Source organism: Giraffa tippelskirchi, chromosome 12 (assembly GCF_054371585.1).
Source record: "Giraffa tippelskirchi isolate mGirTip1 chromosome 12, T2T-mGirTip1v1.2.pri, whole genome shotgun sequence".
Classification (NCBI taxonomy): domain Eukaryota; kingdom Metazoa; phylum Chordata; class Mammalia; order Artiodactyla; family Giraffidae; genus Giraffa; species Giraffa tippelskirchi.
The window spans coordinates 34,354,011-34,379,722 of NC_137286.1; the positions used below are offsets into that span (position 1 = coordinate 34,354,011).

At 58.5% G+C, this 25,712-nt stretch overlaps 1 protein-coding gene and 1 long non-coding RNA gene across 2 annotated transcripts in view; both read right to left on the reverse strand.

The window, feature by feature from the left end:
• Positions 1–5,078: 5,078 nt before the first annotated feature.
• On the reverse strand, positions 5,079–6,451 carry LOC145530408 (uncharacterized). Its single transcript, XR_014071740.1, has 2 exons — positions 6,301–6,451; positions 5,079–5,339 (listed from the first exon to the last, which is right to left on the reverse strand). It is a non-coding gene; the product is annotated as an uncharacterized LOC145530408 (long non-coding RNA).
• A 2,967-nt stretch (positions 6,452–9,418) lies between these two features.
• Positions 9,419–25,712, reverse strand: part of CSPG4 (chondroitin sulfate proteoglycan 4) — a 35,320-nt gene continuing 19,026 nt past the window's right edge. The window contains exons 3-10 of the mRNA XM_081551729.1: positions 20,557–24,084; positions 18,936–19,418; positions 18,440–18,616; positions 16,645–16,843; positions 16,432–16,566; positions 16,166–16,332; positions 12,435–12,618; positions 9,419–12,158 (exon numbers count right to left, since the gene is read on the reverse strand). Of these exons, the coding sequence (XP_081407855.1) occupies positions 10,324–12,158; positions 12,435–12,618; positions 16,166–16,332; positions 16,432–16,566; positions 16,645–16,843; positions 18,440–18,616; positions 18,936–19,418; positions 20,557–24,084 (6,708 nt within the window). The 3' untranslated portion in view covers positions 9,419–10,323. The remainder of the gene's footprint in view (positions 12,159–12,434; positions 12,619–16,165; positions 16,333–16,431; positions 16,567–16,644; positions 16,844–18,439; positions 18,617–18,935; positions 19,419–20,556; positions 24,085–25,712) is intronic.

Genomic DNA, 25,712 nt, shown 5'->3' on the forward strand with positions numbered 1-25,712 from the left:
TTTAGGCTGGGGGATGGGAACAGGATCTGGAGGAGACTGGACAGATGAGGCCGGGGCGGAGGGGCTGGGTTCTGCTGTCCAGGAAGAAAGGGAGTCAGAAGCCTCCTTGCTTGAGGGGCCGACATGGGAGGTGGTGGTGAGGGTTGGTAAGGAAATGCTAGGACTGGGGACCCTGTGGGTGCTGAGGCTGAGCTGGAGAGCACAGGGGCTGTAGTCCTGGAGCTTCCATGTGCGGCAGGGTGTGGCAAGCAGGGGTGGGGCGAGGGCTCTGTGCCTGGTGTCCTAGAGTGTGTGCATCCCCCTGTGTGCTTGCTGGGGGGCTGACGCTAGGTGCTCCTGCGCCCTGTGAGGTCCCCACCAGGGGGCTCTGTGCCTGTAGTCAACCAGCTGCGCATACTCCCCACTGTGTCCCCAGCCCTCACTTCCAAGCTCAGGTTCTGCTTTGGAATCATGCTTGAAAGTAAATGTGAAAGTCACTCAGTCGCGTCCAACTCTTTGCGACCCCATGGACTATACAGTCCATGGAATTCTCCAGCCAGAATAATGGAGTGGGTAGCCTTTCCCTTCTCCAGGGGATCTTCCCAACCCAGGGATCAAACCCAGGTCTCCCACATTGCAGGCGGACTCTTTACCAGCTGAACCACAAGGCAAGCCCAAGAATACTGGAGTGGGTAGCCTATCCCTTCTCCAGGGGATCTTCCCAACCCAGGAATCGAACTGGGGTTTCCTGCATTGCAGGCAGATTCTTTACCAACTAAGCTATCAGGGAATAGTGCTTGCTGCTGCTGCTGCTAAGTCGCTTCAGTCGTGTCCGACTCTGTGCGACCCCATAGACAGCAGCCCACCAGGCTCCGTCGTCCCCGGGATTCTCCAGGCAAGAATACTGGAGTGGGTTGCCATTTCCTTCTCCAGTGCATGAAAGGGAAAAGTGAAAGTGAAGTCGCTCAGTCGCATCCGACTCTTAGCGACCCCATGGACTGTAGCCTACCAGGCTCTGCCATCCATGGGATTTTCCAGGCAAGAGTACTGGAGTGGGGTGCCAGCTCCTCTCTTTTTCTCACTTCACATAGCAAAGTTCCTCAAAAGAGATCCCACATTGGATCCGTCTCACCATCTCACCACAAGTCCCAAGCCAGTGTGCCATTCTTGCCCGGACTACTGTAGTAGTCTCCAAACACTTCTGTTGTCTCCTCCTCTCGAAGATCTAACAGGAGCCAGAGTGAGCTGGGTTTTTAAAAAATATTTATTTGTTCGGCTGTGTCGGGTGTATACATGTGTAGCTGCGCATGCAGGCGCTTCCTTGAGGAGCGCAGGCTTCTCTCTAGTTGTAGTTCGTGGGCTTACTTGCCCCTTGGCACATGGGATCTCAGTTCCCTGACCAGGGATTGAACCCGCATCCCCTGCATTGGGAGGCAGATTCTTAACTACTGGATCATCATGGAAGTCTCCAGAGTGGTTTTTAAGACCATATTCTAAATCAAATCATGTTTCTCCTGTGCTTTCGACCTCCAGGGCATCCTGCTGTTCTTAAGAGAGATTCCTCTCTTATCACAGCCACAAGGCCCCTTTGATCTCACTGTGGAATCCTGTGTATTTTGGTCACAGAATTCCAGACCTACTGAGCTGCTATTTCTCAAGCTTGTTATACCTCAGGACCTTTGCATTTGTGGGTCCCCTCTGTCTGGAATGTTCTTTTTTCTGCCTTCTAATAAAAAGCTATATTTAGCATCTAACTTGGGCACTTTTAAGTACTTGCAGAAGAGACTGTGTGATATCTAGAGTTTGCTGGAAGCAAGGGATGCTGGGAGTAAGACACTGGCCCAGGGTTGATAATTGTTCTTACTTCCAAATGTCTGTGTGGTTTGAACCTCAGTTAATTCAGGTCTTTGCTTAAAACGTCACCTCCTTGGAGAAGCCTTCCTTGACTTCTTAGTTCTAGTGCTCTGTATCTTTACCTTGCCCTTCCCCCCCTTCATTTTACTTATTATCAATTGCCAATTGTATATGTATATATATTTAATTTTTATTTTGGAAAGTTTCCAGCATCTACAAAATAGAGAAGCTAATACAGTATCATGAATCGCTGTGTATCCATACCTGAGCTGCAACAATTATCAACCCTGGGCCAGTATCTTACTCCCCTACATTTGTTGCTTCCAGAAAACTCAAGACATCACACAATCTCCTCTGCAAGTTAGATGTTAAATGTATCTGTTTGTTAGAAGACAGCCTTCAGGGGACCTAGGGTCTCTCTGTCGTGCCCAGCACGGTGCCTGGCTCATAGCTGGTGACCCAGAATATCTACATGGCTGTGTCTTGGGTCTCTGGGGAGAAGGTGTGTGTGGGTTCTGGTTCGCACAGGTAGGCTGCTGTCAGGGAGTGAATCTGCACATGTCTGCGTGCACGGCCACATGTGCCAGTCCCTTAAATTGTGTGTGTGTGTGTGCATACACATGTGTGTTGCCACAGAGCTGGTGGCTGAATGCATGCTTCCTCCCTGATGTCGTCTCCCACACCCCCTAGGAGCCAGTGACTTGCTCTGGGGAGTCCTTCCCTCTTCCTAAGCAAAGTGTGGGTGTGAATGGGTGGGAGGGATCAGATCCTATCCACTGCCTCCACCCCCATCCTGCCCCGCTTTAGAGGGCTGGGTTCAAGGCCAGAGAACAGAGCCCCTCCCTGTTCCTCTGGTTAGCAGGAGGCTGTGCCGTCCTAGCCAGTGAGCCTAGCCAGTGAGCGGGCAGCCTCCTTCCCTCCCTGGCACTGCAACCCTGCCCTGTTGGCCTTGGCTGGGTGGGGTATGGGGTACATACATATGAGGGTAGTGGTGTTCCAACCTGACCAACTCTTCAGGCTCCTCAGGTGATTCCCGGGTAATTGGGCAAACAGGGCCACTCACACTGGGGGTGACTGGGTGCAGAGCTCTGCTCCAGGTCTCAGAGCCCCCAACTTCCTACCCTGGTTCTGCGTCATAAGGGGTGGACTCTGGGGGCGTGGGCAGTGGGAAGGAGTGCTTCCAGCCCAGCACTAGGCTTACTCTTGGCGGCTGCTTCTGCTCAGACCTGGCTTCCACAGGAGCGTCTCTCAGTCTGCTCCCAGAGCCCTGCCTGCTCCAGGGCCCGTCTCCTCCTCGCTCAAGCTCTGCATCATCTTCCTCCCTCCTAATACTCTGACTTAACCTCAGGTAAGTCCTCTGACTCAATGGAGAGGCGGGAGGTCAGAGTGGGGCTGCTGGCTTCTCCTACCCAGAATCTGACCCCTTGCTGCACACTTCACTCTCCCTGCCCAAGCCCAGCAAAGCACATGCTCCCACGTCCATCTTCTTCAGGTGGGGGATGCATGCATCTGGCCTTCCAGGAAGACTGAACATTTGTTCAGCATCTACTGTGCACCAGGCACTGTGACAGCTGTGATAAATTACAAAGATCACAGTAACACCAACCTGGAAGCACCTACAACATGCCAGATCCACGCCAGGCAATTCAACAACTGCTGTTACAACAGCAACTCATCACAGTGTCAACATTTACTGACCGTTGACACATGTACTGAGTGTTCACTGTGTGTCCGGGGCTCTTATAAGAGCTTTGCCACAGCCATGACCCTTTGAAACAAAGCCTTGGTCAGTTGCTCTGTTAGGTCCTAACTCAGGCAGAGGAGTGGGAGCTGGCCAGGGCATCTGGCTGGGTACATTGCACAGATGCTGGAAGGGATAGGAGATGGGGCAGGAATGAAGCAGTAAGGCTCTAGGCAGAAAGCAGGCAGCCTGCTCCTCCCAGCTGGCTTTATCCTCTCTGGTGTCAATGATCCCATCACGAGTTACAACAGGTGGGTGGACTTGTACAAGTTCACTAGGCAGGCACAGTCACCACCTCTGCCCTCCCTCCTTCAGTTCATGGATTCTGCCCCCAGACTCTGAGGTCCTCAGGGCAGACCATGGGGCAGAAGGGTGAAGGTCCTGAGGCCTGGAACCTTCTCAGCGTCCTCAGACCTTGCCCCAGCCATCTGCGGAGGTGGCACCCTCACAAGGCAATCTTTTAGCCGGCTTGACTCAGAAGGGGTCTTTCCGGCCTGAGTCACCGCCTTCCAGGAGTGCCCAGGCTATGCCAGCCTTGCCCATCTGTCTGCTTGCTCAACAGCCCCCTTACAACAGGCTCCACCTTCCCCAACAAGACCCAACAGGGTTCCCCCTGCCACTCTCTGGTTCTTGGTGGTCTCTGCCCTTGTTAGCATGGCTGGTAGCCCTGGCCCACCTGCACTTGCCCTGCTGCCTTTGTGGGAACCAGGAATCCCACTGCTGGGAGAGGCATCCTTGGCATCTGAAGGGGTTTGGAAACTCAAGGAGGCCCAGCTCTGCCAGCAGATGGCTATATGACTGTGGCAAGGCACTCCTGTAAGGTTGGGACTCTGAGCCCCCAAGCTGAATGCAGTTGGTCCCGCAGTGGTTAGACCAGCTGGGCCAGGAAGGTTCTGGCGAGGGGTTGGAGTAGCAGGGGAGCCTGAGTGGTAGGGGTTCTAGTTTGTCTCCCTCTCCTGCCCTGTGTAATCCATTTTGACTCTCTCTCTGGTGGGCTTCCACATTTAACTTGGTCAAAGTGTTCTGCCCATGAGATTCTGAGTAGATAGACCCCAGGTGTCTGGGTGGGAGGGAGCCATGGTTTGGGTGTGGAGGGACAGAGAAGTCTGGGAGGGAGAGAGTCAAACCTTCCCCTTAGAAACCTGAGGTCTGCCTGGCCTCGGGAGGGAAGGCAGGAGCCAGAGCAGCAGTGTGGAGCCTTGTCAGCTCTCCTGGGGGATGAGGGAAGCTGGGAAAGGAGGTCTGGGTGGGACTGGTGGTGAGAGACCTCTGGGTCTGTGGGGAGGGGCTGTATTCTGGCAATAGATGTTTCCTGACCATCTCTGCATGCCTAGCATTGGACTGGCAAGACCCTGGCCTGTGGGGGCACACAGCGTTGAACTGTCTCCTCCTTCTGCAGGGAGGGGCTGCAAGGCTGGGACCTTCTCCCAGGCTGGGGACCTCTGAGACCTGGGAGGGGAGGGGACTTGGGTGTTCCAAAGACAGTCCCAGTAGCAGGGCAGGCTGGAGGTCAGAGTCAGCATTTATTTTGGGCGGGCAGAAGAGTTAGCTTGGAAGCCTCTGTCTAGCTCCTCCTGCTCCCCACCCTCTACAGGATGGAGAGCTCTGGGGAGGCCCAGCCCCACTTCCTGATCATGCTGGGAGGTAGCGGGCCAGGGCCAGCAGCTTCTTCCTGCTTCTTCTGACTGCCGTGCTCTGCCTGGGAGGAGACCCGATGCACTGACCCGTAACCTTGGCTGGACACCTCCCTTCTTTGTTCTTCCCTCTGCAGGTGGGGAGGGGCCAGGGAGGGAAGGACAGGCTGGATCGCAGACGGCAGGGTGCACAGAGCTGCTGCACTCTCCAGGGACCTGTCTGTCGCTGGGAGGTAAGGGTGGGAGTAGGCAACTCCTTGCCGACTCTCTTCGCTGGATCTGATCTACCTGCCGGCCTCACCCTCCCCTGCTTTAAGGACTTAGACAACCTAGCTAATTTGGACTTCAGGACTGACACTTGAGCCCTTTGTGACCTCACAAAGCTTCAGAAGGAAGCCTTGGGTTTAGCTCCAGGCTAAGGGCTACCTGAGCTGGCAGTTCCTAGGTTGGGAGCTTGGGGAGCTCCTCCAGCTCCCAGCTGAGGCTGGGTAAGGTAGAAAAGTCACTTCTGGGCCACCGGTTGATTTAAGCAAGGGCTGCTTCTGCCTTTAGGGGATCCCAGGACATCTGAAGTGTGAAGGAACTAAGCATCACCCATTCTAGTAGCCACAGGGTGCTCTCTGAGGAGTTGGCACCTTTTATGACGACAACAGCTGTCAGTTAAATACTGTACCTCACTGCACTGAGAATGGACATGTGAGCAAGAGGTGATTTGGGCACGCTCGGCATTAGCCACTGCATGGATGCTCCTTCCATGGAAAGACCTGGCGCTCTGTAAGGAGAAACGAAGCAGCCAGAGCCGGAGGCCCTCCCACTCTGGGCTTCCCCGCACCAGCCTGCTCACACCGCTGGGTTAGGGCACACATGGTGTGGTACTCACTGGCATGTCTGGGGCTCTTCAGGAAGGGCTGGGTATACTTCTGTTTGCATCTCCCACAGGATTTTTGGCACCAAATGCCCTTGCCAATGCCTGACTAATCCCAACGGTGACTACCCAGGGATGACATTAACTATGAGAGGACCTAGGATGGGACAGAGGCTGCAGAGAGAGGAGTCCAGCACCTCTGGTTGCCCCATCTTGGCTCCACTCACTTGCCAGGGCTTCCTCACATGTGCCAGCCAGGAACAGCAGACCCAACCTGAGAAGTTGGGGGGAGGTGTTGCTGCCCAGGTACCTCCAGCCCTTTAAGATCTGGAATCTTCAGGGCCCAGAGGAAGATGCTAACACCCTTGGCAGTTCCCATTGGTCGGGAGAGACTGGTTGTGGGGAAGGAGGACCATTTCTCTTTCTTTCTATTGGAGGACAATGGTTCTAGCTCTGTGGGTTCTACAGCCGCCCCAGCAACTCCACTTAAAGGGCCAGCTCATAGAATGAGGAGAGGGGCTCAAAGGAAGCCCCCTTTTTCTATTATCTAAGAGGCTAAAGCACCGAGGGTGGTGGGCAAGGCTTCTTCCAAGCTGGGGACCTGGGCCCCTCTGGCAAGCCCTACCCTGCTCCCCGCACCCCTTTCCACCATCTTTTCCACAGTGGGGTCACTTCCCAGCTCTGCGGGAGTGAGTTTGGGCCTGGTGATGGGCTGCATATCCCGGTCCTTGGTTCCACATGGCCAGCTTCTGGGACTGTGGGAGGACTATAGGCAAGGGGCACTCAACTCTGGAGTCTGTGTACCTGTAAGTGCGTGTTTGTGTGTGTGTGTGTGTGTGTGTAGGGGGTACATAGGCAAGTATGTATCTTTGTGTTGTGTTTCTGAAGGTCTGAAAGTGCACAGCTGTGAGCACAAGCCCACATTGTGTGTGTGTGTGTGTGTGTGTGTGTGTGTGTGTGTGTGTCTAACAGGGTCAGAGGCTCCCGGACATTCCTGAGTGCTTGTACACAGGTTGGCTCCTATCCTCAGTGCCTGGGAGGAACCAGTTCCTTAAATGAAGGAATGGTGAGTTATTTTGTAAAGTGGGTAGCAACCTCCTTAAGTTGGGGGTGTTTATCTGAAATATTCAAGGGATTTACCTAATAAACTGAGTCCCCGCGTTTAGAATGGGCTCTGAGGATGGTGTGCCAAAGACCCTCTCCCAGGTCCTGGCAGAGCCGCTGGCACAATGCCTGGGTGCCAGCCCAGTGTCTAGCCCAGGCTTGAAGAAGCAAGAGCAGTATTGGCCTGTGCCAGCTCGCTGGGGGCAGGGCAGGCTGGGGCGTGTGAACAAAGAGGGTGTCGTCAGGCCTCTTGGGGGAACCTGAGCCGAGCCAGATCCTGCCTGGCGGGTCCATCACCCTCATCTCAGCTTACACTCCCAGGGAAACTGGCTGCTTTGGGTGGATGCTGGCCCCAGATATCAGGGCCCTGAGGATGCAGCCTTGAACTCCAGAGAGAAGTAGGGCAGAAAGTGGGGTGTGGCATGGACACGCCCTTGGCAGGGCCCCTGGGTGAGGCTGGCGTGGGGTGGATTGGAGAGACCAGGCTTGAAAAGGAAGCCGGAGCCAGGACTTTGAGCTCTGGGTACAGAGGGATCCCTGCAGAGCTGCCACTTATGGGTCCTGGCCACCTTCCATGAGGGGGAAGCTTTCAATGTGGCAACAGGAGCTGGCTGTGTTCAGGGTTCTGGTCTACCCAATGCAGGAGACATGAGGCACAGGTTTGCACTCTGGATTAGAAGGATCCCCTGGAGTAGGAAATGGCAACCCACTCCAGAATTCTTGCCTGGAGAATCCCTATGGACAGAGGAGCCTGGCGGGCTACAGTCCGTATGGTCACCAAGAGTCAGAAAGAATGAAGTGATTTAGCATGCACGCATGGCTGCCTGCTGTGCAAGACTCTAGACAAGCCTCTTGCCCTTTAGTCCCCCTGGGTCCTCTGGGGGCCCTTCCTGCAGTGACCTACCAGGATTCCAGGTTTCCTTCCCAAAACTTCTGATAGTAGGGGAGGTCCTAGGAGGCTGGATGCTGAGATGTGAAGGGCATCGTGGGGAGGGGTGGTCCAGGGACAGCAGCATGGAGGGCAGGGAATCTCTTCTCTTGCCCTAACTCCTGGTTCAGATGCTACAGATGTGGAGAACAGCAGAGAGGAGATGCTGCTGAGCTGCCAGAGGTTGGCTGGGCCCCTCCACCCCCGGTGCAGCTGTGCTCAGGTCCCAGACACCCCTCCCTTCACCCCTCCCCCTCCCCTGCCCTCCCACGTCCCCCCAGAGCTCACACCACTTTCCTGCTGCTTTTCTTCTGAGGACTCCAGCCTGCTCCCAGGGCCCGGGCTCTTCTCTGGGACCTAGACTCTGTCTCCATTGCCCACGACCCTGGGAGACCCTCTGAAGGGAAAGTTGCTCCTCAGCAACTCATGAAAGACCATCTGAAGATGCTGTGTCTCAGATCTATCTCTGACTATGTGATGGACTCCTGGGCCACGTACAGGGACAGCTGATTTTTTGGAACCCTTGCTGCTTGCTCTGCCTTTGAAAAGAAGCACTTTTGGCCTTCTCGTTGGAAGGGTTTGTCATTGTTTAGTCACTCAGTTGTGTCTGACTCTTTGCAACCCCATGGACTGTAGCCTGCCAAGTTCCTCTGTCCATGGGACTACCTAGGCAAGAATATACTGGAGTGGGGTGCCGTTTCCTTCTCCAGGGGCTCTTCCCACTCAGGGATTGAACCTGTGTCTCCTGCATTGACAGATGGGTTCTTTACCTTTGGGCCACTATGGAAACCCTGTTGAAAGGGCAGAGACCACCAGATTTTCCTTGGGAAAATCTCCAGGGAACTGAGCGGAGGCACCTGTGGTGGTCCCCCTCTATCCCTCTCCCCATGCCCCAGCCTTGCGGTCCCCAAGTCCCCCTCTGTCCCTGGCCCTGTGCCCCAGCCTTGGGATCCCCAAGGCCCCCTCTCTCTCCATCTTTGCTGTTCCAACCTCTTGAGAGGTGGACAGAGAAACAGGCCTGTGGAGCCCAAAACTCAGGCTAAGACATCTACAGCTGGGGGGCTCTGAGTGTTTCTTGGTTTTGTTTTTCTTTTCATCAAGCTCCTTGGAGAGGGCCTAACTTATCTCTACCAAACCAAATCCCCATCCCACAAAGACTGGCCCACCTGCCCGCACAGGTGGAGGCAGAGGAGATCTGAAAGGCTACAGGAGGTGGAAATTCACACCCCATCTATCCTGGTGACAGGCCTGAGGGAGTGCAGGCTAGTGTGGACGGGGGCGCAATGCACGGTCAGACAAACAACACACAGCTGTCCAGAACCTCTGAAGCACCTTTTATCCAGGCCTCACAGAGCCCAGTGCCCCCAAGTACCCACCCCACAGTCCTCAAGGGGCACAGGCATTGCAGCAGTTCAGGGCTTGAGACCCTGTATGCTCCCCAGCCCAGCCCTCTCCAGGGCTACAGACCCACACTCGTCTAGCCATCAGCCCATCAAGGTGGGGCCTTGGGAGTGAGCTGGCCTCAGACCTTTTTCCATCCCTTACCCCAGGGGCTCCATCAGTCTGGGCTGGCTCAGCACCATGTTAAATAGCTTCCTTGCAATCCCCCTTAAATAAAACCATCCCAGAGCAACCCACCCACTTGGCACCCTGGATATATGATTCCACTGCTTATGCTTTTGAGAGAGCAGGGGGGACCCTCTCCTCCTGCCCTCTGCTCCAGGGAATAGCATCTCCCTGAAAAACCAGGGGAAGAAGTTTTCCTCCCCATCCTGGGGCAGAGATGAGGGGAGGCCTGGCACAGAGTGGAAAATTCAGGAATCCTCTTCTGTCCCCGCCATCCCTCTCTGCTCCTTGCCCTCTTAGCAGCCTGGGTCAAGTGTGACTTACCCAAGGTCACAGACCCAGGACTCAGAGTCTTGCTTGTCTAGGAGGTGGCTCTGGTTTTGATCACCCACACTAGCTCCAGGGCAGGGGACTGACTCCGAACCTGCCTCTGTTCTCGGCCCCTTGCAGTTCTCTTGGCCGGAAGTGAGCTGGGGAGGTTCCAGCTCTTGACTCCACTTGGTCCTGGATCCCTGGGCCTTCTTCCCAGCACCCTCCATACCCTGGTGTCCCCAGGGCCAGACTCAGACAGCATCAGGGCATGGGAGCAATGGGGCCGGGGCCCAAGCAAGCCAGTCCCTGGCCCGATTGGCGTCTGGGCCCAGGCCAGGCCTCACACCCAGTACTGGCCATTCTTGAGGGCAGGGTTGGCTGTCCGGCAGAACTGCAGGAGCTCGGGGTCAGGCTGGCCTCCCGGCGGGGGCCCCTGGCCAGGCACCGCTGTCAGTGGGATGGCCTGGCCTGGCTCCACTTTGCGGAAGGTCTCGGCGTCACTGGCCAGGCCGTTTCGGGGCTTGGCGGTCAGCACCTGGACATTGTGCTTGCCCGTCTTGTTGCGTTTGCGGAGGTAGAAGAGCAGAGGCAAGATGAGGGCCAGGAGCAGGAGGACTAGGCAAATGGGGATGATGACGCTGAACATGTTGGCCTCCAGGAAGCCCAGGAAGCCCCCGCTAGCCATGGGAGGCACGGGGCTGGAGGCTGCTGGGCTTGGCCCGCCCGTGGGGGTGCTGCTCTCTGGCTCCCCGGCTTCGGTCCGAGCAGCCTCAGGCAGACTGAGCAGGGCCACTCTGTAGGTCCGGGCTGCGTTGAAAGGCTCCGTGGCAAAGTCCAGCAAGGCCACAGCGGGAGGGACACCTCTTGCCCACAGCTCCAGAGTGAGACTGTCGCCCGTGGGGCCAGGAGAGCTACCCTCTGGCCTGCCCACCTCCAGCCCCAGCCGGCCATCCTCAAGGTCCTGCTGGGTGAACTGCTCCACAAGCTGGCCGCCCCGTGGCTCTGTCCTGGCCCGGGGCATTCGTACCACGCGGCCGTGCCGGGGTCCCGCCAAGAGCCGGAAACGCGGCATACTGCCTGTGCGGTTGGCCAGCTCGCCCGCATCTAAGACAGTGGGGTCCAGGCGCAGGGTAGCACCCTGGGGCCACGGCCCACCTGTCCACACGTGCAGCAGAGCCCTCACAGTGACGTTCACCGTGGCGGATGCGTTGGCACCCCTGGCCAGTGCCAGGATGCTGAACTGATCGTGAGAGGAGGAGAAGTTGGTGAAGGCAAAGACCACTTCTCCCTGGTCTACCTGGAGCTGGCTGAAGGCTGTGGCAGGCTGCCCACCCACCAGCAGATGCCCATACCGGGGCCCCTGGGTGAGGCGGTAGGCTGCGTCCGGCTCCTCCCGATCGGAAACCACGCGGAGCTGCTGCCGGCTCAGGGAGGAGCGCCCTAAAGCTTGGGGCACCTCCAGGGGTGCCCGCAGTTGCACCTCAATGGCTGAGGGCAGGACGTCCACGGCTAGGGACATGAGCAGGGGCGGGCTGGCCCCGTCGGACACGCTCAGCTGGAAAACCCCCACCACGCTGCTCCCATTGGCCACGAACGCCAGGCGTCCTGCATCCACGTCAGCTTGCGTGAAGCGCGTCACCGGCTCCGGGCTGGCCTCTGCCAGGCTCAGGAAGCCGTTGTGGGGGGCCCGCTGCACCTCATACTCGATCTCCCCGGGAGCAGAGTCTGGGTCCACCACGCTCAGCTGGGCCCGGGAGACGGGGCTGCGGGAGCCCCGGGTGAGCCGGAGCGGGACAGAGGCCTGGGGCTGTGGCGGCCGCTCATTCACATCGCGCACCGTGATGGCGAAGGCCTCTGAGGTCTGAGGTCCCGCCACGGAGGCCCCCGCTGGCCCCTGGAGGTGGGCGCGGAAGCGGAAGCCATCCTGCTGGGTGCCCCCGCCGCCGTGGGCGTACACTAGCTGCCCTGCGGCCAGCTCAGACTGCAGGAAGTGGGGCCTCCCGGCGTGGAGGGGCTCCTCGGACACCAACAGCTGGCCCCGCGTGGGGAATTGTGTGATCTGGAAGAGCACATCGTGCTCCAGGTGCTGGGGCGATGGGACGCTGGCCAGGAGGTTGGCGGCATCCAGGGCCGCGGTGGTGATTTCGGCCCTCTGGCCTTCAGAGACCCAGAGACCTGGGGATGGGAGACAGGCTGTGAAGGTCCCGTCCACCCAAGGGAGAGCTGTGGACCTTCAGACCAGAGTCTTCAAGGCCCGATTGTCCCTCCCCGCTCAGACCAGGCACCCCAGCCTGGGGCTCAGGATCCCAGGAGGACTGGTATCGTATCTCCCTGCTGACCCCACCTGCCCATCCTCCCTGTAAGGTACCAGGTCCTCAGAGCTGACATGAGCTGCTGACCTTTGGCCTTGTGCCCCCCACCCCCAAATTTGCCAGCCCATCTGCTATTCACCTTTGTTCCTCCAGAGGCGGCTGGGGCGCTGGGGACAGGCAGCCTCGAAAGTCACGGTCACGGCAAGGGTGGCGACCATGTCGGGGGCAGGGGGTGAGGACAGCCGGAGCTCCAGGACGTCACGGGCCTCCCAGAAGGGCTCAGAGGGCATCTCGTGCTCATACAGAACGTTCCCAGCATATACCTGTGGGGACACCCCACTGGTTGGATGAGATCCTGTGGGGGCTGGGACCCCCTCTGAGGCTGGCACTGGGTGCTGGGGTCACCCTGGCAGACCCCCAGAGCCCAGCCACCCTCGTGGTTCTCCCCAATGTGCCTGGCTCTATGTCTCCTTCATCAACTCAGGGGGTCGCCATAAAACAGTCACATGACAGTGAAGAGCTAGGCTCTGGATCCAGATGCCTCTGTCAAATCCTAGCTCTGCCACCTTGAGCGAGTCACCTCATCTCTCCGGGCCCCCGGGAAAGCAGTACTCTATACGTGCTTCTCTCCACCACAGCTCATTCCTCTTTTGCATGAAACCCCTGTCCCTCTTCCCTACTGAAGCCATCGCTTCTACCAACACCCATCTTTTTCCCATGGCGTCAATTTCCCCCCAAATGGATCAGTCCCATCATTAGGTAATTATGCTATCCACCCAGCTTAAAGAAGAAACTTCTCCTGACTACTTTTTACACCAACATTTGTTCTTCCACCTTTTAAGCTCTTTGCAGCAAAAAGCCAAAAAGAATAGTTTATACTCTCCCCTACGCAGTCTTGAGCACACTCCCCTCAGACTTTGGTTCCTGCTGTTGCCAAGGGGACCATAGCCTCCATGTCACTGAATCCAGAGGCCAGTTCTCAGCAGCATTGAACACAAGTGAGCGTTCCTTCCTCCAGCCCACCCAATGGCTTCCTAGCGGTTCTGCTCCCTTGGTTGACCTCCAGCCTCACTAGTTGCTTCTTTACAGACTCTCCTGCTGGTCCTGTCCCTTCCCCCCAATGTCTGTGGTTTGGCCTTGACACTCTGCCTACAGGCACTACCCATGCGCTCTCACTGGGTCTCATGTCCTCAGATGCCAGCCATGAGACGATTCCTTTATTTGTCTCTCCAACCCCGGGCTTCACTCTTCTGAACTCCAGGCTCATAGCTCCCTGCTTCCTGGGCAGCTCCACTGGGATGTCTGAGGGACATCTCAAACTCAGCATATCCGAGACGACCCCTGACCTACTCTGCATGGCTCCGCAGGGCATGGCTCTGTTCATCCTGTAGCTCGGGTCCCCAGACCCTGAGTCACCCTTGATTGCTCACTTCCTCTCTTACAATGTCATCTCTGGCCTGGATCATTGCCAGAGCCTCCTGACTGTGTCCTGGCTCTGTCTCTGCCCCCCACGCATGCATTCTAAGTCACTTCAGTCGTGTCCGACTCTTTGCAACCCTATGACCCTAACCCGCCAGGCTCCTCTGTCCATGGGGATTCTCTAGGCAAGGACACTGGAGTGGGTTGCCATGCCCTCCTCCAGGGGATCTTTCTGACCCAGGGATCGAACCTGCATCTCTTAGGTCTCCTGCATTCGCAGGGGGGTTCTAACACAGGGTGAGCCTTTAAAAATGTAAGTTGGGTTCTGTCAGTCTTGCTCAGACAGTGCAATGGCTCACCACCCTTTGGCTTCAAAGACCCTGTGTGACCCGTTACCTGCGACTTCACCTCCTCCCTCTCCACTCCAGCCACGCCCGCTGTTCTCTAGGGTCAGCTGTGTGTTAAACACCAAAGAATAGTCTCCACTTCCATCAAGAAATCCACTCCCTCCCCTTCTAATCCCAATGTGTCCTCTTGGCTTATCTTTTGTTTTCCCCTTTTAGGAGACACAGGGAACTATTTTCCTTCTCGTGGAAAAACAGGACTTGTGCAATAGTGAGAAGGAAGCCGACTGGGGTCACAGTGTGTGGGAGGTTCTAGGCTTCCATCTCACTATTGCACCAGGGTTGTGGTGACCCTGCCCGGTCAGGAGGGGGAGCAGAGCTGGCCTAAGGCAGGAGGTGCTCTTCAGAGGCTATCCGGGAGAGGGGAACACAGGCTTTTTAAGAAACTGGAAATCAGGTTGCATGTTGGTGAAATACCCCAAAGGTTATATCTTGACCACTAATTTAAAAATATTAAATGCACGTGGAAGCCAAATAAAACACATCTGTGGGCCAGCTGTGGTCCATAAGGACTGTCAGCTGTGACCTTTGGCCCGGGGCTGACCGATGAGCAGGAAGAAAACAGCGACCCTCGGGAGCTGGGTGGTGGGAAGCTGGAGGTCTGGGTACACGAGGTACTTGTGGGTGGGGGGCTGTCCGGTTGGGGATGAGGCAAGTCACAGGCAAGGTGGGGAGGGGTCCCTGACCTCTGGGAACCAGCAGTGTCCTTTGCTGAAAGAACCTTGGACCAGCAATCCGAAGGCATAGCCCCGGGATGGCTTCTCACTAGCCACAGGATCCGAATAAAGTCCCGTGACCTCTGTGAGCCTCAGTTTCCTTATCTGTAGAATGGAGACACCTGGCCCCTGTCTCCTCTCCAACCCCCTAGCTCAGAGTACTGTGCACCATGATGCTGTCAGACCCACCCAGTTCTCCCCTGCCCCCTTCACCAAAGGGCGGGTGTGTCTGCCTCAAAGCCTCTTCTAGCTTCCCTGGGAGGCGCTGCCAGCATGGCCTCCTGGTGGCCATTCAATCTAGTCCACAGGGTGGGGGAGGGGCCTGAAGTCCTCCTCCTGCTCCACCCCGGTCCCTGGGCATCCTGGGATTCAGGGTGCACAGCTGGCCTGCTGAATATTTAATTGTGGGGAGGGCTGGGGAGGGGGGCCATAGCAGATGCTGGGAGCACAGAGAACCCCTGCCTGGGGGACGGTGATGGGAGAGACCTGAGAACCTCTTCCCACCATTAAAGTTCCTTCCTGCCCTCACCTGGAAGACATCCCCCCACCCCCCACCCCCCACCGCCATGCTTCGCCTTCAGGGAGAGCCAAGGCTGCCCTGGAATGCTGGGTGCCTCCTGCACTTACAGGGACCTTAACTGAAATGATGGCTGCTGGCCCCAGTGGCCCAGGTAGCGCAGAGCACTCTAGGACCCCAACAGAAGCAGCCCGGCGGTCTGCCGCTTCCTGTGGCTGAGAGTTCTAGCTTTCACTGGTGGCTTCTGCTCGGGGACAGCTGTGTCCTGAAGCTGCCCTGAAGCATGGATGGCAGCTTCACCCCCAGCTCTACTTACTCAGCTGCTTGTGTCCACTCGTCTGCTTTCAGGACCCACTCTGCTTCTTTCTGGCTCTTCACCTGAGCCCTGGACTCACAACTCTGCCCACAAGCCCACCAGCTGCCTTCATCCCAAACTCTATCCCCCCAAACCAAACACTGACCCTCACCAGCCACTGGGGTGTCTAGTGTCCCCTCTGCAGTATACCCTTGCCCTAGTTTCCTAGGGTCCAAGTGCAGTTCCTTCTGGAAGCCAAGTCTGAGAACCTGATCCCTGCTCTGGGCCCCTAGAGCCCTGGTCTCCTGCATCCTTCCTTTCTCTGGAACACTAAGTCCGATCCCTCTCCCAACCCCTAGAACCACCTTCTGGAAGGTGGGGCATGCAGGGCCTGGCCAATGGAGGGCCCAGGGAGGCTGGAGCTGGTACCCGTGTCCACAAGTGTGTCCAGGAGGAGAGTGGGCCACTGGAGGGTGGATGGAGTCTAAGCCTCGAGTGGCTGAAGAAAGCGGCCCTTACCTCTGCCTGGGTGAAGTTCTCCAGGGCCTCCCCGGTGCTGCCCCGCTGGGTGTGGAAGAGCCGGCCAAGCCGGGGGCCCTGCAGCACCTGGTAGAGCAGGTGGTGGGGGTCAGTGCCCACACTGGAACTGGCTCTCAGGCTCTGGCTGCTGAGCGGCTGGACGGACCCTGCGAGAGGCCAAGGGGGACTGTCAGCCTCTGACCAGGAGCCAGGGCCAGACCCGCGGCCGCTGGGGAGGCAGAAGGGCCCTGGCATGGCTCACCCACCTGGGCAGACGGTCAACGTCCGGCTGCCCTCCAGGGAGAGGAGCAGCTGCTTCTGGGCTGTCACCCGGAAGAAGTGTCCTGCGGAGCTGTGTTCGCCGTCAGACAGGCTGAAGCGGAAGCCTCCGTCCAGAGCTCCTAGGACAGGAGGAGAGTTGAACCTTTCTGGCCCAGGCCGGCACCCAGCCTCAGGGCACTCCAACTTTTGGCACCCACCTCTGTGTGAGAACAGCACGAGGCCACTGTCGAGCTGGGCCTGGGTGAAGCTGTGGATCTCGGTGTCTGGCGCTGTCCTCAGCACCACCCGTCCGTTGCTGGGCCGCTCCAGGGTGTAGACCAGGTCCTCGGATCCAGAGTCGCTGTCTGTGCCCCTAAGGGCCTCCGCTGGGATGGGCACAGTGGCCTCCTCCCACATCTGGGGGTACAGGCCTGTGAGGGGTCTGCTCCCACCAAGCCTACACACTTCATTCCTCCCTGGCCTGGGGGCATCATCAGGGCTCCAACCGTAACACCATCCGGGGCTCCCCCACGCAAAGGAGCCCTCCACCCCATTCACTTTCCCCTGTTGGCCCAAGGTTCCCATGCCAGGCTCCCTGCTCTCCATCTGCCCTAGCCCTGCCTGTCCTTCAAGGCCAGCTCATGTACCCCCACCCCAGGAAGCCCCCAGCTTTCACCCCTCAGAGAGTCTCCCAACCCCGACCCATAGTGCCGCCTCTGTGGTTCACCGGCAGGGCAGGAGTCTCCCTTCACACCCTCTGGTGAGTCTCAGAAGGGGCACAGGCTGGGAATCGGATCAGGATACTTAGAAATGGGCTCCCCTTCCAGGTGAGGGATGGGGTGGGAGGCCTGGTGAGCTGGAGAGGCTGATGGCAGGCCACTGTCTTGCAGCACTTGATGGGGGCCCAGGTGTTCCCAGTGCAATCACGAGCCCCCAGGCAGGTGGGTGAAGGCTTCCTGGGTGCTGGCAGCCCCTCCCCACGCTCAGAGTGACGGGGAGACCCCACAAGCCTCCTTCCTGTTAGCAGGAGAGGATCCCGTTCCGAGGGTCATATTGGGTCAGCAACTTATGAGCAGTACTGGGGAGGGGCTCCCTAGAAAACCAAGCACGCTGGTATTCCCTCTCCCAGCCCAAGGGTGACCTCAGCCAGAGCTCTGGAAGCAGGGCCATAATGTATAGACCCGGCCTTAGCACAGGGCTCCTGGCACAAACACGGTGGACAGCACCACCTGGTGGCGAAATGGCACACAGCACCATCTGACTGTGGTCTCCCGGCAGCCCTCGGCCTGAAACCTACCCTCTGCGAACCTCCCCAGCACCACGCTGTTCCCCACAGGCACATCCTATACACCAAAGATTCTCATGTCACAGACAGCCCAAATCAGCCCTCTTATGAAACCTTCCATAGCTGCTGCTGAGCCAGAGGCTACACCCTAGAGGTCAGCATTCAATGCCCTGCCCATTTGCTATCCTGCTGTGTGGCCCTAGTCAAGTCACATTCTTTCTGTTCCATTGATGGCTTCCACAGTGACCCTGGAGAAGTCTTGTCCTGGGCCTCAGCTTCCACCTCTGCTGGATGGGGATACCACTACCCTGCAGTAGTGTAAGAGTCAGGGGGTTGGGGAGTCAAGCTGTGGCCTGCACTTGCTGGGGGTGGGAGTGGGGAGCAGTTGGAGTCCACCCCTAAGGGTTCTGAAACAATTTTCTTCAGGAGTCCTGGTGCTGAGCCATAGCAAAAGCTTCCTGATGAGGGTGAGTCCAGGGAGCAGCGGGACTAAGGGTGTCCATTCACAAGGCTGTCTACTGCACTTGTAAGTGATCAATTACAAAGCCTCACACCTGTGTTCTATTTTCGGTGCAGTAGCTCTTCTTTCCTCCCAATAACCTAGTCAGGCATGGGGCAGGATCCCCATTTTACAGAGGAGGAAACTGAGGCTCCCAGAAGGGGAGCTAGGTGCTGGGCCTCTCTGGTGGGGACGAGGACAGTGGGAGGCGGTCCGAGAACGCGCTCACCTGCAGGCCTGCGTTTGTGGTGAGCACGGGGGGCTGGTCGTTGACAGGCAGGATGGTGATGGTGAAGACCACGGGGTGGCTCTGGCGGGCCATCTCTGAGGCGTTAGCCACTAGGACAAAACTGTCTGCCAGCGTCTCGCTCCCATCATGCACGTAGCGGATCAGCTGCTGTTCCACCTGCGGGCAGGCCCCGGGCCAGAGGTCAGGCCCCAGCAGGCCTGAGTCCCCAGGTGGGTCTCAGGCCCAGCACCCTTCATGCCCTGCCTTTGGGCATGGGAGACTGACTCCTTCAGAGCCTGTTTCTGTGGGCGGCAATGGGGACTGTCATTTCTCCCAGAGTGAAAGAATGAAGAAAATGGGGACACTCATCTCTCTCTGCCGGTGAAGCAGGGTGAGAGGAGGTGCTCTGTAAATGTGGGCTCCCGCCTCCTCTCCCTGCACACCCCCAGACTTGGCCCCCAGAGCTGGGATGCACCCTGGGCCTCCCTGACTGTACCTCTCTCCAGGAGAAGGCGCTGAGGCTCCCATCTTGAGGTCCCTCCTCTCTCTGCAGGGCCCCGTGCCGGGGGGGCTCCAACACCTGCAGGTGGAGGGCTGGCAGCGTGGGGAAGTAGGGCCCCGCGATGCGGAGCAGGGGCGGGGCCAGGGTGCGGGCACCGCCCTCGGGGACACTGAAGTTCTGTGCCTCTAGGGGGATGGCAGAGGGCAGCACCTCCAGCTCCATGCGGATGCCCTCGAGGGGAGCACCCAGGCCTGAGGACACATCCAGGGAGAAGGTGTCGCTCCAGACCTCAGGGCGGGAATGCAGGTACAGGACCCTGCCTGCATCCACTGCCTCCTGGGAGAAATGGTGCACGGGGTCCAGGCTGGGCGGCTCGGCTGCCACAGCGCCGTGGGACAGCATCACCAGGTAGCCGGCGCTCGGCGGGGTCTTCACTGAGAACACAATGTCCGCTGGTGGCACTGCCTCCTGGGCTGCCTGGTTATCAGAGGGGTCACAGGGGGAGCCTGTTGAGGCCTCTGAGACACACACACTCTCGCGGAGATGTACACAACCACACGGCCTCGGGTTCAGTGACATGGACATACAGTCTTACCACACGCCAATGTGTGCACCCAGACACACAAATGTCACACAAGGACATACACACTGACTACCCATGCCATGCTATTGCCACCAGAGGGCACCCCATCCTTCTGAGTGATCTGGATTCCTACACTACGGGGCTCTATGGAGCTTGCAGGGCCTGGAGGGAAGGTGCTCCCTCATCTGATGACCCAGCCATAACAGGCTACACACCACCCCAAGCTCACATGTCTTATTCTGTTCCTCTGCCTGGAGGACTGTCTCCCGCTCTCTGCTGTTAAACCCCAGACTCTTCAAAGCCTAACTCTTCAAAGGTGCCTTCTCCTAGGCAAAGACTTCCAGCCACCAGACATGTTTAGTCACCATCTGCCCCGAAGTCTCGACAGCCTCAACAACCACAAGAGGCTCAGAAGCTGGCAGCTTATTTTCAGTAGGAGAATAAGGCCCAGAGAGGGCAAGCGACTGGTGTGAGGTCACACAGCAAGGCAATGGACCTACTGGATGGCCTGTGGTTGCTCAGTGAGGTTCCTGGGTGGTTAGCAGCCCTCAAGTCCTGGTCTGAGGTCCAGGAAAAGAACTGAGGACACAGGAGCTGGCCGGTGGGTGGGGGGGTGCGGGGGGAGCCAAACCTGTCTCTAAGGCCTGTAATCCTCAAAGTCTACACCCGTCAAAACCCTTCAGGCAGCCTACTCCTATTCGAATGCAGATTCTCAGGCTCCACATCAGAGTCTGTGGTCTGGGTAGAGCCCAGGAATCTGCATGTTGGCCACAGAGTGTTCATGTGTGCACGTGACATGTGGAAGAACATGCAACTCACAGGCATCCGTGCATACAAAACACTGCCCAGAAACCCTCAGGCACACAAGATACAGATGTAGAGGTACACACCCAAGGCACATACACACACCTGGCCCAGAAGCCACCTCAGTTACATCCCAAACCATCCAAGCAAGCATGTCCAGCATGATTGCTGGGGGGAGGGGCCCCATTTACCCAGCCCAGACCCCTGCTCAGGCCCCCAGCCCTATACCTCCAGCAGGTCCCTTCTGATCTCAGCTGCTTCTCCCTGGAAGACATAGATCTTCTTGTGCTGGACCAGGTGCAGGGGGGCCACCGGCCCCTCAACAGCAATGGTCACTTGCAGGGTGGCTTCTGTGTGCACAGGCCCTGCCTCCACAGAAAAGGCCAGGGTATCTCGGGAGCTGAGGCTGCCGTTGTGGCTGTAGAGAATGGCCCTCTCCAGCAGGTCCTGCTGGGTGAAGCTGGTGACCGGCTGGCCGGCCCGGAGCAGCTGCCCCCAGCGTGGACCGGCTGTGACCTGGTAGTGGACCTCATCTCCACTGCGGATATCCAGGTTGGTGTCCAGGGTGAGCACGTCTGTGTCAATGGTGCCCTGGCCTCCTTGAGGGACCATCAGGCCGGAGCCATTGGCCACACGGAGGTAGGGCTCCGAGGCCTGCACTTCAAGCAGCGCGGTGGCCTGGTGCTGCCCGTCAGACACCTGCAGCTGGATCCAGCCGCGGTCGGCCCCCGAGTGCACAAACAGGACCCGCCGGTTCCTGAGGTCCTCCTGGGTAAAGCGGTAGATGGGCCGAGCAGGCTCGTCCACAGCCACGATACTGCCGAAGAGGAGGTCCTTGCGGGTCAGCACCAGCTGAGCATCTGCAAAGCCGGAGTCAGCATCGCTGAAGGCCACGTCATCCGTGGTCAGCAGCCGCTGCCCGCCGCGAGCCACGTGGAAGACGCGGCTGATGGTCTGCACAGGAGCGTGGTCGTTCACGGGCTGGATAGCCACACGGAAGACACCCCGTACCTCCTCCCAGGCCATGTCGCTGCTGCCCTCACCCTGGCGGGTAGCCACAAAAGGGATGTCGTCTTCCGTGGTCTCAGAGTTGTCGTGCTGGTAGACGAGCCGGCTGTGCAGCAGGTCCTCGTTGGTGAAGGATGTTACCATGGTGGCCTCGTCCTGTGCGTCCCGCCACACCAACCTGCCGTGGCGGGGTCGCTCCATGACCTCATAGAGGTAGCTGGCACTGTTGAGACTCTTGACGAAGAGGTGGTCAGCAGAGAGGACGCCCTCCCCGCCCTCGGGCACTGAGAGGAGGACATTGGTGAGGACAGGGGCGTCCGGATCACCGCCGATGTGGATGGGGAAGGTGTACAGCGGGGAGAAGTGTGGCGGGGCCGTGACGCGGAAACGGAAGGCATCCTCGACTGCCTCTGAGGCACGAGCTGTGGCCCCGTAAGTCACCCGGCCGGCCTGCAGGTCATCCTGGGTGAAGCTCTGGCCGTCTGACAGCCGTGTGCCCTGGAGCTGAAGATTGCCCTTCCTGGGGGCCTGAACCACCTCATAGTGGAAAGTGGTGGGGTTCGGGCCTGCCTGCTCCAGGGTGGCCTCCAGGTTGGCTGTGGTGAGGGCCTCCTGCTGGGTATTCTGGGTGTGCAGTGGCTCCAGTCGCAGCAGCCGCACTGTGGCTCTCTGGACCGTCACTGGGAAGGTCAGATTGCTCAGGGCCTCCTGGCCCACCTGCACCTCCAGGGCCACGCTCTCCACTGTGTCCTCAGTGTGGTGCTGTGGGTCGGTGCTCAGGTACCTTATGCGGCCCTGCTCCACGTCCCGCTGGTGGAAGGCCTGTGTAGATCGCCACTCGGTGCCCTCCGCCCCGCCTGCCCCCTGCTTCTGCAGCTCCCCCAACCGCAGGGCCCCCGTGACTCGGAACAGCACACTCACATCCTGCCCCACAGCATTGGTCTCCACCGACAGGTTGGCGGGCAAGACAGGTGCAGCAGAGCCCTGGGCCAGGCGCAGCCCCGTGTTGTGGAGGACCTGAATGGCCGGCCTGACAGCCACCACCTTCAGCGTGACTGGGGGGCTGGCTTGCAGCCCATCGCTGACCCGGAATGTCAGGTCTGGGGCAGGCCCGCCGCGATGGACATAGACTAGACTGCCGGCCTCCAGCTCCCGGCAGGAGAACTCGGTTGCTGGCTCCCCGGGCTGGTCTCGGCGCTCCACGGGTAGGCCGGCGGGGGCACCGAGGAGCTGGAAGGTGAGGCCCTCGCAGACGGAGTCTGGGTCGTAGGCCTGGAAGATCTCCGGCCCCAGGGGCTTCTGAGTGTGTTCCAGGATCACCATGAGGCTGCCGTGCGGGAAGATGATGCGAGGTGGGTCATTGACAGGGTTCACCTGAATGGGCAGGATGTATGTTTGGCCCCTGCGAAGGCAGGAAGGCACAGCCCCCCGAGTTGTCACTGACACCTCAAGGACCAGCTGGTCGGAGGGGTCCTCGGAGCCATCATGGACGAAGCGGGCCTTGCGGTTCACCACGTCCAGGAGGGTGAACATCTTCCGCGCCTGGGCGCCCGGAATGTCCAGCTCCAGCTCACCGTGGCGGGCCCCGCGGCTCACACCAAACAGTACCTGGGACTTGCGCAGCTCGGCCTCGTTCAGGTCCAGCGTGGGCTGCACGTGCTGCCACTCCAGCCAGGCTGTGCCTCCCTCGGCCACCACCAGCGGGCTGACGGTCAGCAGCTGGGTGAAGTTGGCAAAGACTGGAGGCAGCCCGGGTTCTGGCACGCAGGGCTCGGGCAGCTCCATGGCCGACCACACCTCGGGCGCCAGGGTGGAGAAAGCTTCGTATGGGCCATAGGCGTCCTCCTCGTACTCGTCTTCCTCCAGCCTGCAGCCAGCTGCCATGTTGCGGGTCAGCAAGGCTTCCCGGAGCCCCTGCCTCTGACCATTGATGCTGAGATCCTCCATGCAGCCAAGGAGGGAGACGTTGACGGCCAGGCCCAGGCGGTGCTCCTGGAGGTGGCGAGAGGCCTCGGCATCCAGCCCCCCGAGGAAGAGATTGCCTCGTGGCTCCAGGTAGCTGAGGACCCCACGGTTGGAAGTCCGTGTGGGGTACTGGTCCACGGAGATTTCCAGCCGGTAAGCATCCACGTGGATGCTGACCTCGTGGGGCTGCCCATCGGCCACAGGCACGCTGTTGTGGAGCAGTACGGTGCCCTGGCCTTTCTCCACCACGGCCCGCAGGTGGCCCTCAAATATGTCCACGTAGATGAAGTCCCCCTGCCGGCCCCCGGCCTGGAAGGCCAGGGGCGCCTTCTGGCTCCGTGTGGTGAGTGTAAACTCCAGGGTGCCTTCGTCCCGAGTGCCCCAGGCAGGGAAGGCGGCCAGTGAGTAGGGCCCAGAGAAGCCCATGGCCACGTCGTCACCGGCAGAGAACTCCTCGGCACAGCCCTCGGGCACATCCACCGTCAGCGGCCGGAGGAGGCTGCGGCCATTGAGGGTGGCCATGTGGAGGCAACCCCGCAGGGGTCGGCTGGCTCTTGTCAGGTAGGGCAGGTCAAGGCTCCCCGTCCCCCCCAGGAAGAGCCCATAGGGGACCTCCAGGGGGGCCCCCTGGACTGGGGCTGAGGCATTCAGGAGCCCGTCGACTGACAGCAAGGCCCAGCTGTCTGACACGGTCAGCTGCACGATGTGGGGGACAGAGTCGCTCAGCAGCGTCTCTGCCGGGGTCTGCACCCTCACCTCCTCCTGGCCCAGGAGAAGTCGGACCTGAGGAGACACGGCAGGGAAGGAAGCACATTGCATCCAGCACTTCTGCAGTAAAAGCATAATTGGCTCCCCACACTTGGGGTCCCCGGAGCAGAGGGCCTAGGACAAGTGCTTCTCATGCCACTTTCCTCTCTTTCCTGCCAGCTCTTTACTCATCCCCCAAACCCTCCCCAAAATGATCTCTGAACCAAGCCTGGCTGGGTTCAGGGGATCCTGATGTGAATCAGATGTGGTCCTTGCCCACCCAGACCTGTCACATAGCAAGATGCTTTCCTAGAGATTCAGCCTAAATTCTTGTATGTCTCCCCTCTTTCACTGGGTGAGAGGTGCCAGAAAAACCACCTTGGAATACAGATGATTCCTCCCCTGGGATAATGGGCACCTGGGAATCCCCTGCTGTGTCACCCAAGTAGAGCAAAACAACTTGGAGTCACTGAGGCAGCCAGGCTCATTGTTCAGGGATGGGGCACCCAACCAGATGCTCTGTGTTTTGACCTGTCCGGGGGGGTTCCTTGGGGAGAGAAGAGAGACATGGTTCTGTCTCTAGGACATTGATACCAGAACCGGCTCTGGTGCGGGGCTCCCACAGCCAGATGGTAGAATAGGTGGTGGCAGAGTATGGAAACTGAAAGAACAGAGCACTGAGAACTTATGGCCTTGGGAGTCCGAGTATTGAGGCCCTTTCCAGGAGTGTGGCAGCAGTATACCCGGCAGAAAGAAAGAGCATCAGGACCAGGTTGCCCCGGGCCATGTTCAACAGTGACACCTTGTGGCAGTGAGAAGCAATGGCAGCATCAATGGACTGAGGCGAACAGAGTCCTCTCCCCACTGGAGTGTGGGAACAGATGGCTCCCCCAAAGATAGACTAAGACCTCGTGTCCTCAAACTCTTCAGAGACAGCCAGAAGACTCTTTGTGAATAAAACTTGTGGTGACTTGAACGATAAAATAAAGTTAAGGAAGCTGTGGGGCTTTCCCTAATGGCTCAGTGATAAAGAATCCGCCTGCCAATGCAGGAGACATGGGTTTGATCTCTGGGTCAGGAAGATCCCCTGGAGAAGGAAATGGCTACCTGCTCCAGTATTCTTGCCTGGAGAATCCCATGGACAGAGGAGCCTGGCAGGCTACAGTACATGGAGTCACAAAAAAGTTGGACGTGACTTGGCGACTGAACAACAGCAGTAGCATTCCTGGTTGTTCCATCGCCAACAGACAGTGGTGATACTGTCATAGTGGTGATGGAGGGTGGCCAGGGCTTTGCCAGAGGAAGGCACAAGGGTGCTGGGACCCAGGAGAGGGGAATTCATCCAGGTGAGGAAGGGGTGCCCATGCTGAGACTTCAAGGAGAGGCTGGAGTGAGGCAGGTGCAGGGAATGAATGAAGCCTGCCATCAGGCAGAATAGTGAGCAAAGGCCTGGCAAGAGCAAGAGACCACGGGATGGCAGAGAATGGAGAGCAGTCAGGGTGCTCAGAACACCAAGGACCGGCGAGGGGTCATGGTGAGAAGCATGGCTGGAGAGCAAAAGGGCAGAGCCGGTTCCTCAGGGGGCTCACTTTTGTCCATCTCATGGTGGGGGCAGGGGGGCCCTTGAGGCCTCAAGGTGAAAGTGATGTGCACAAGGTCACAGT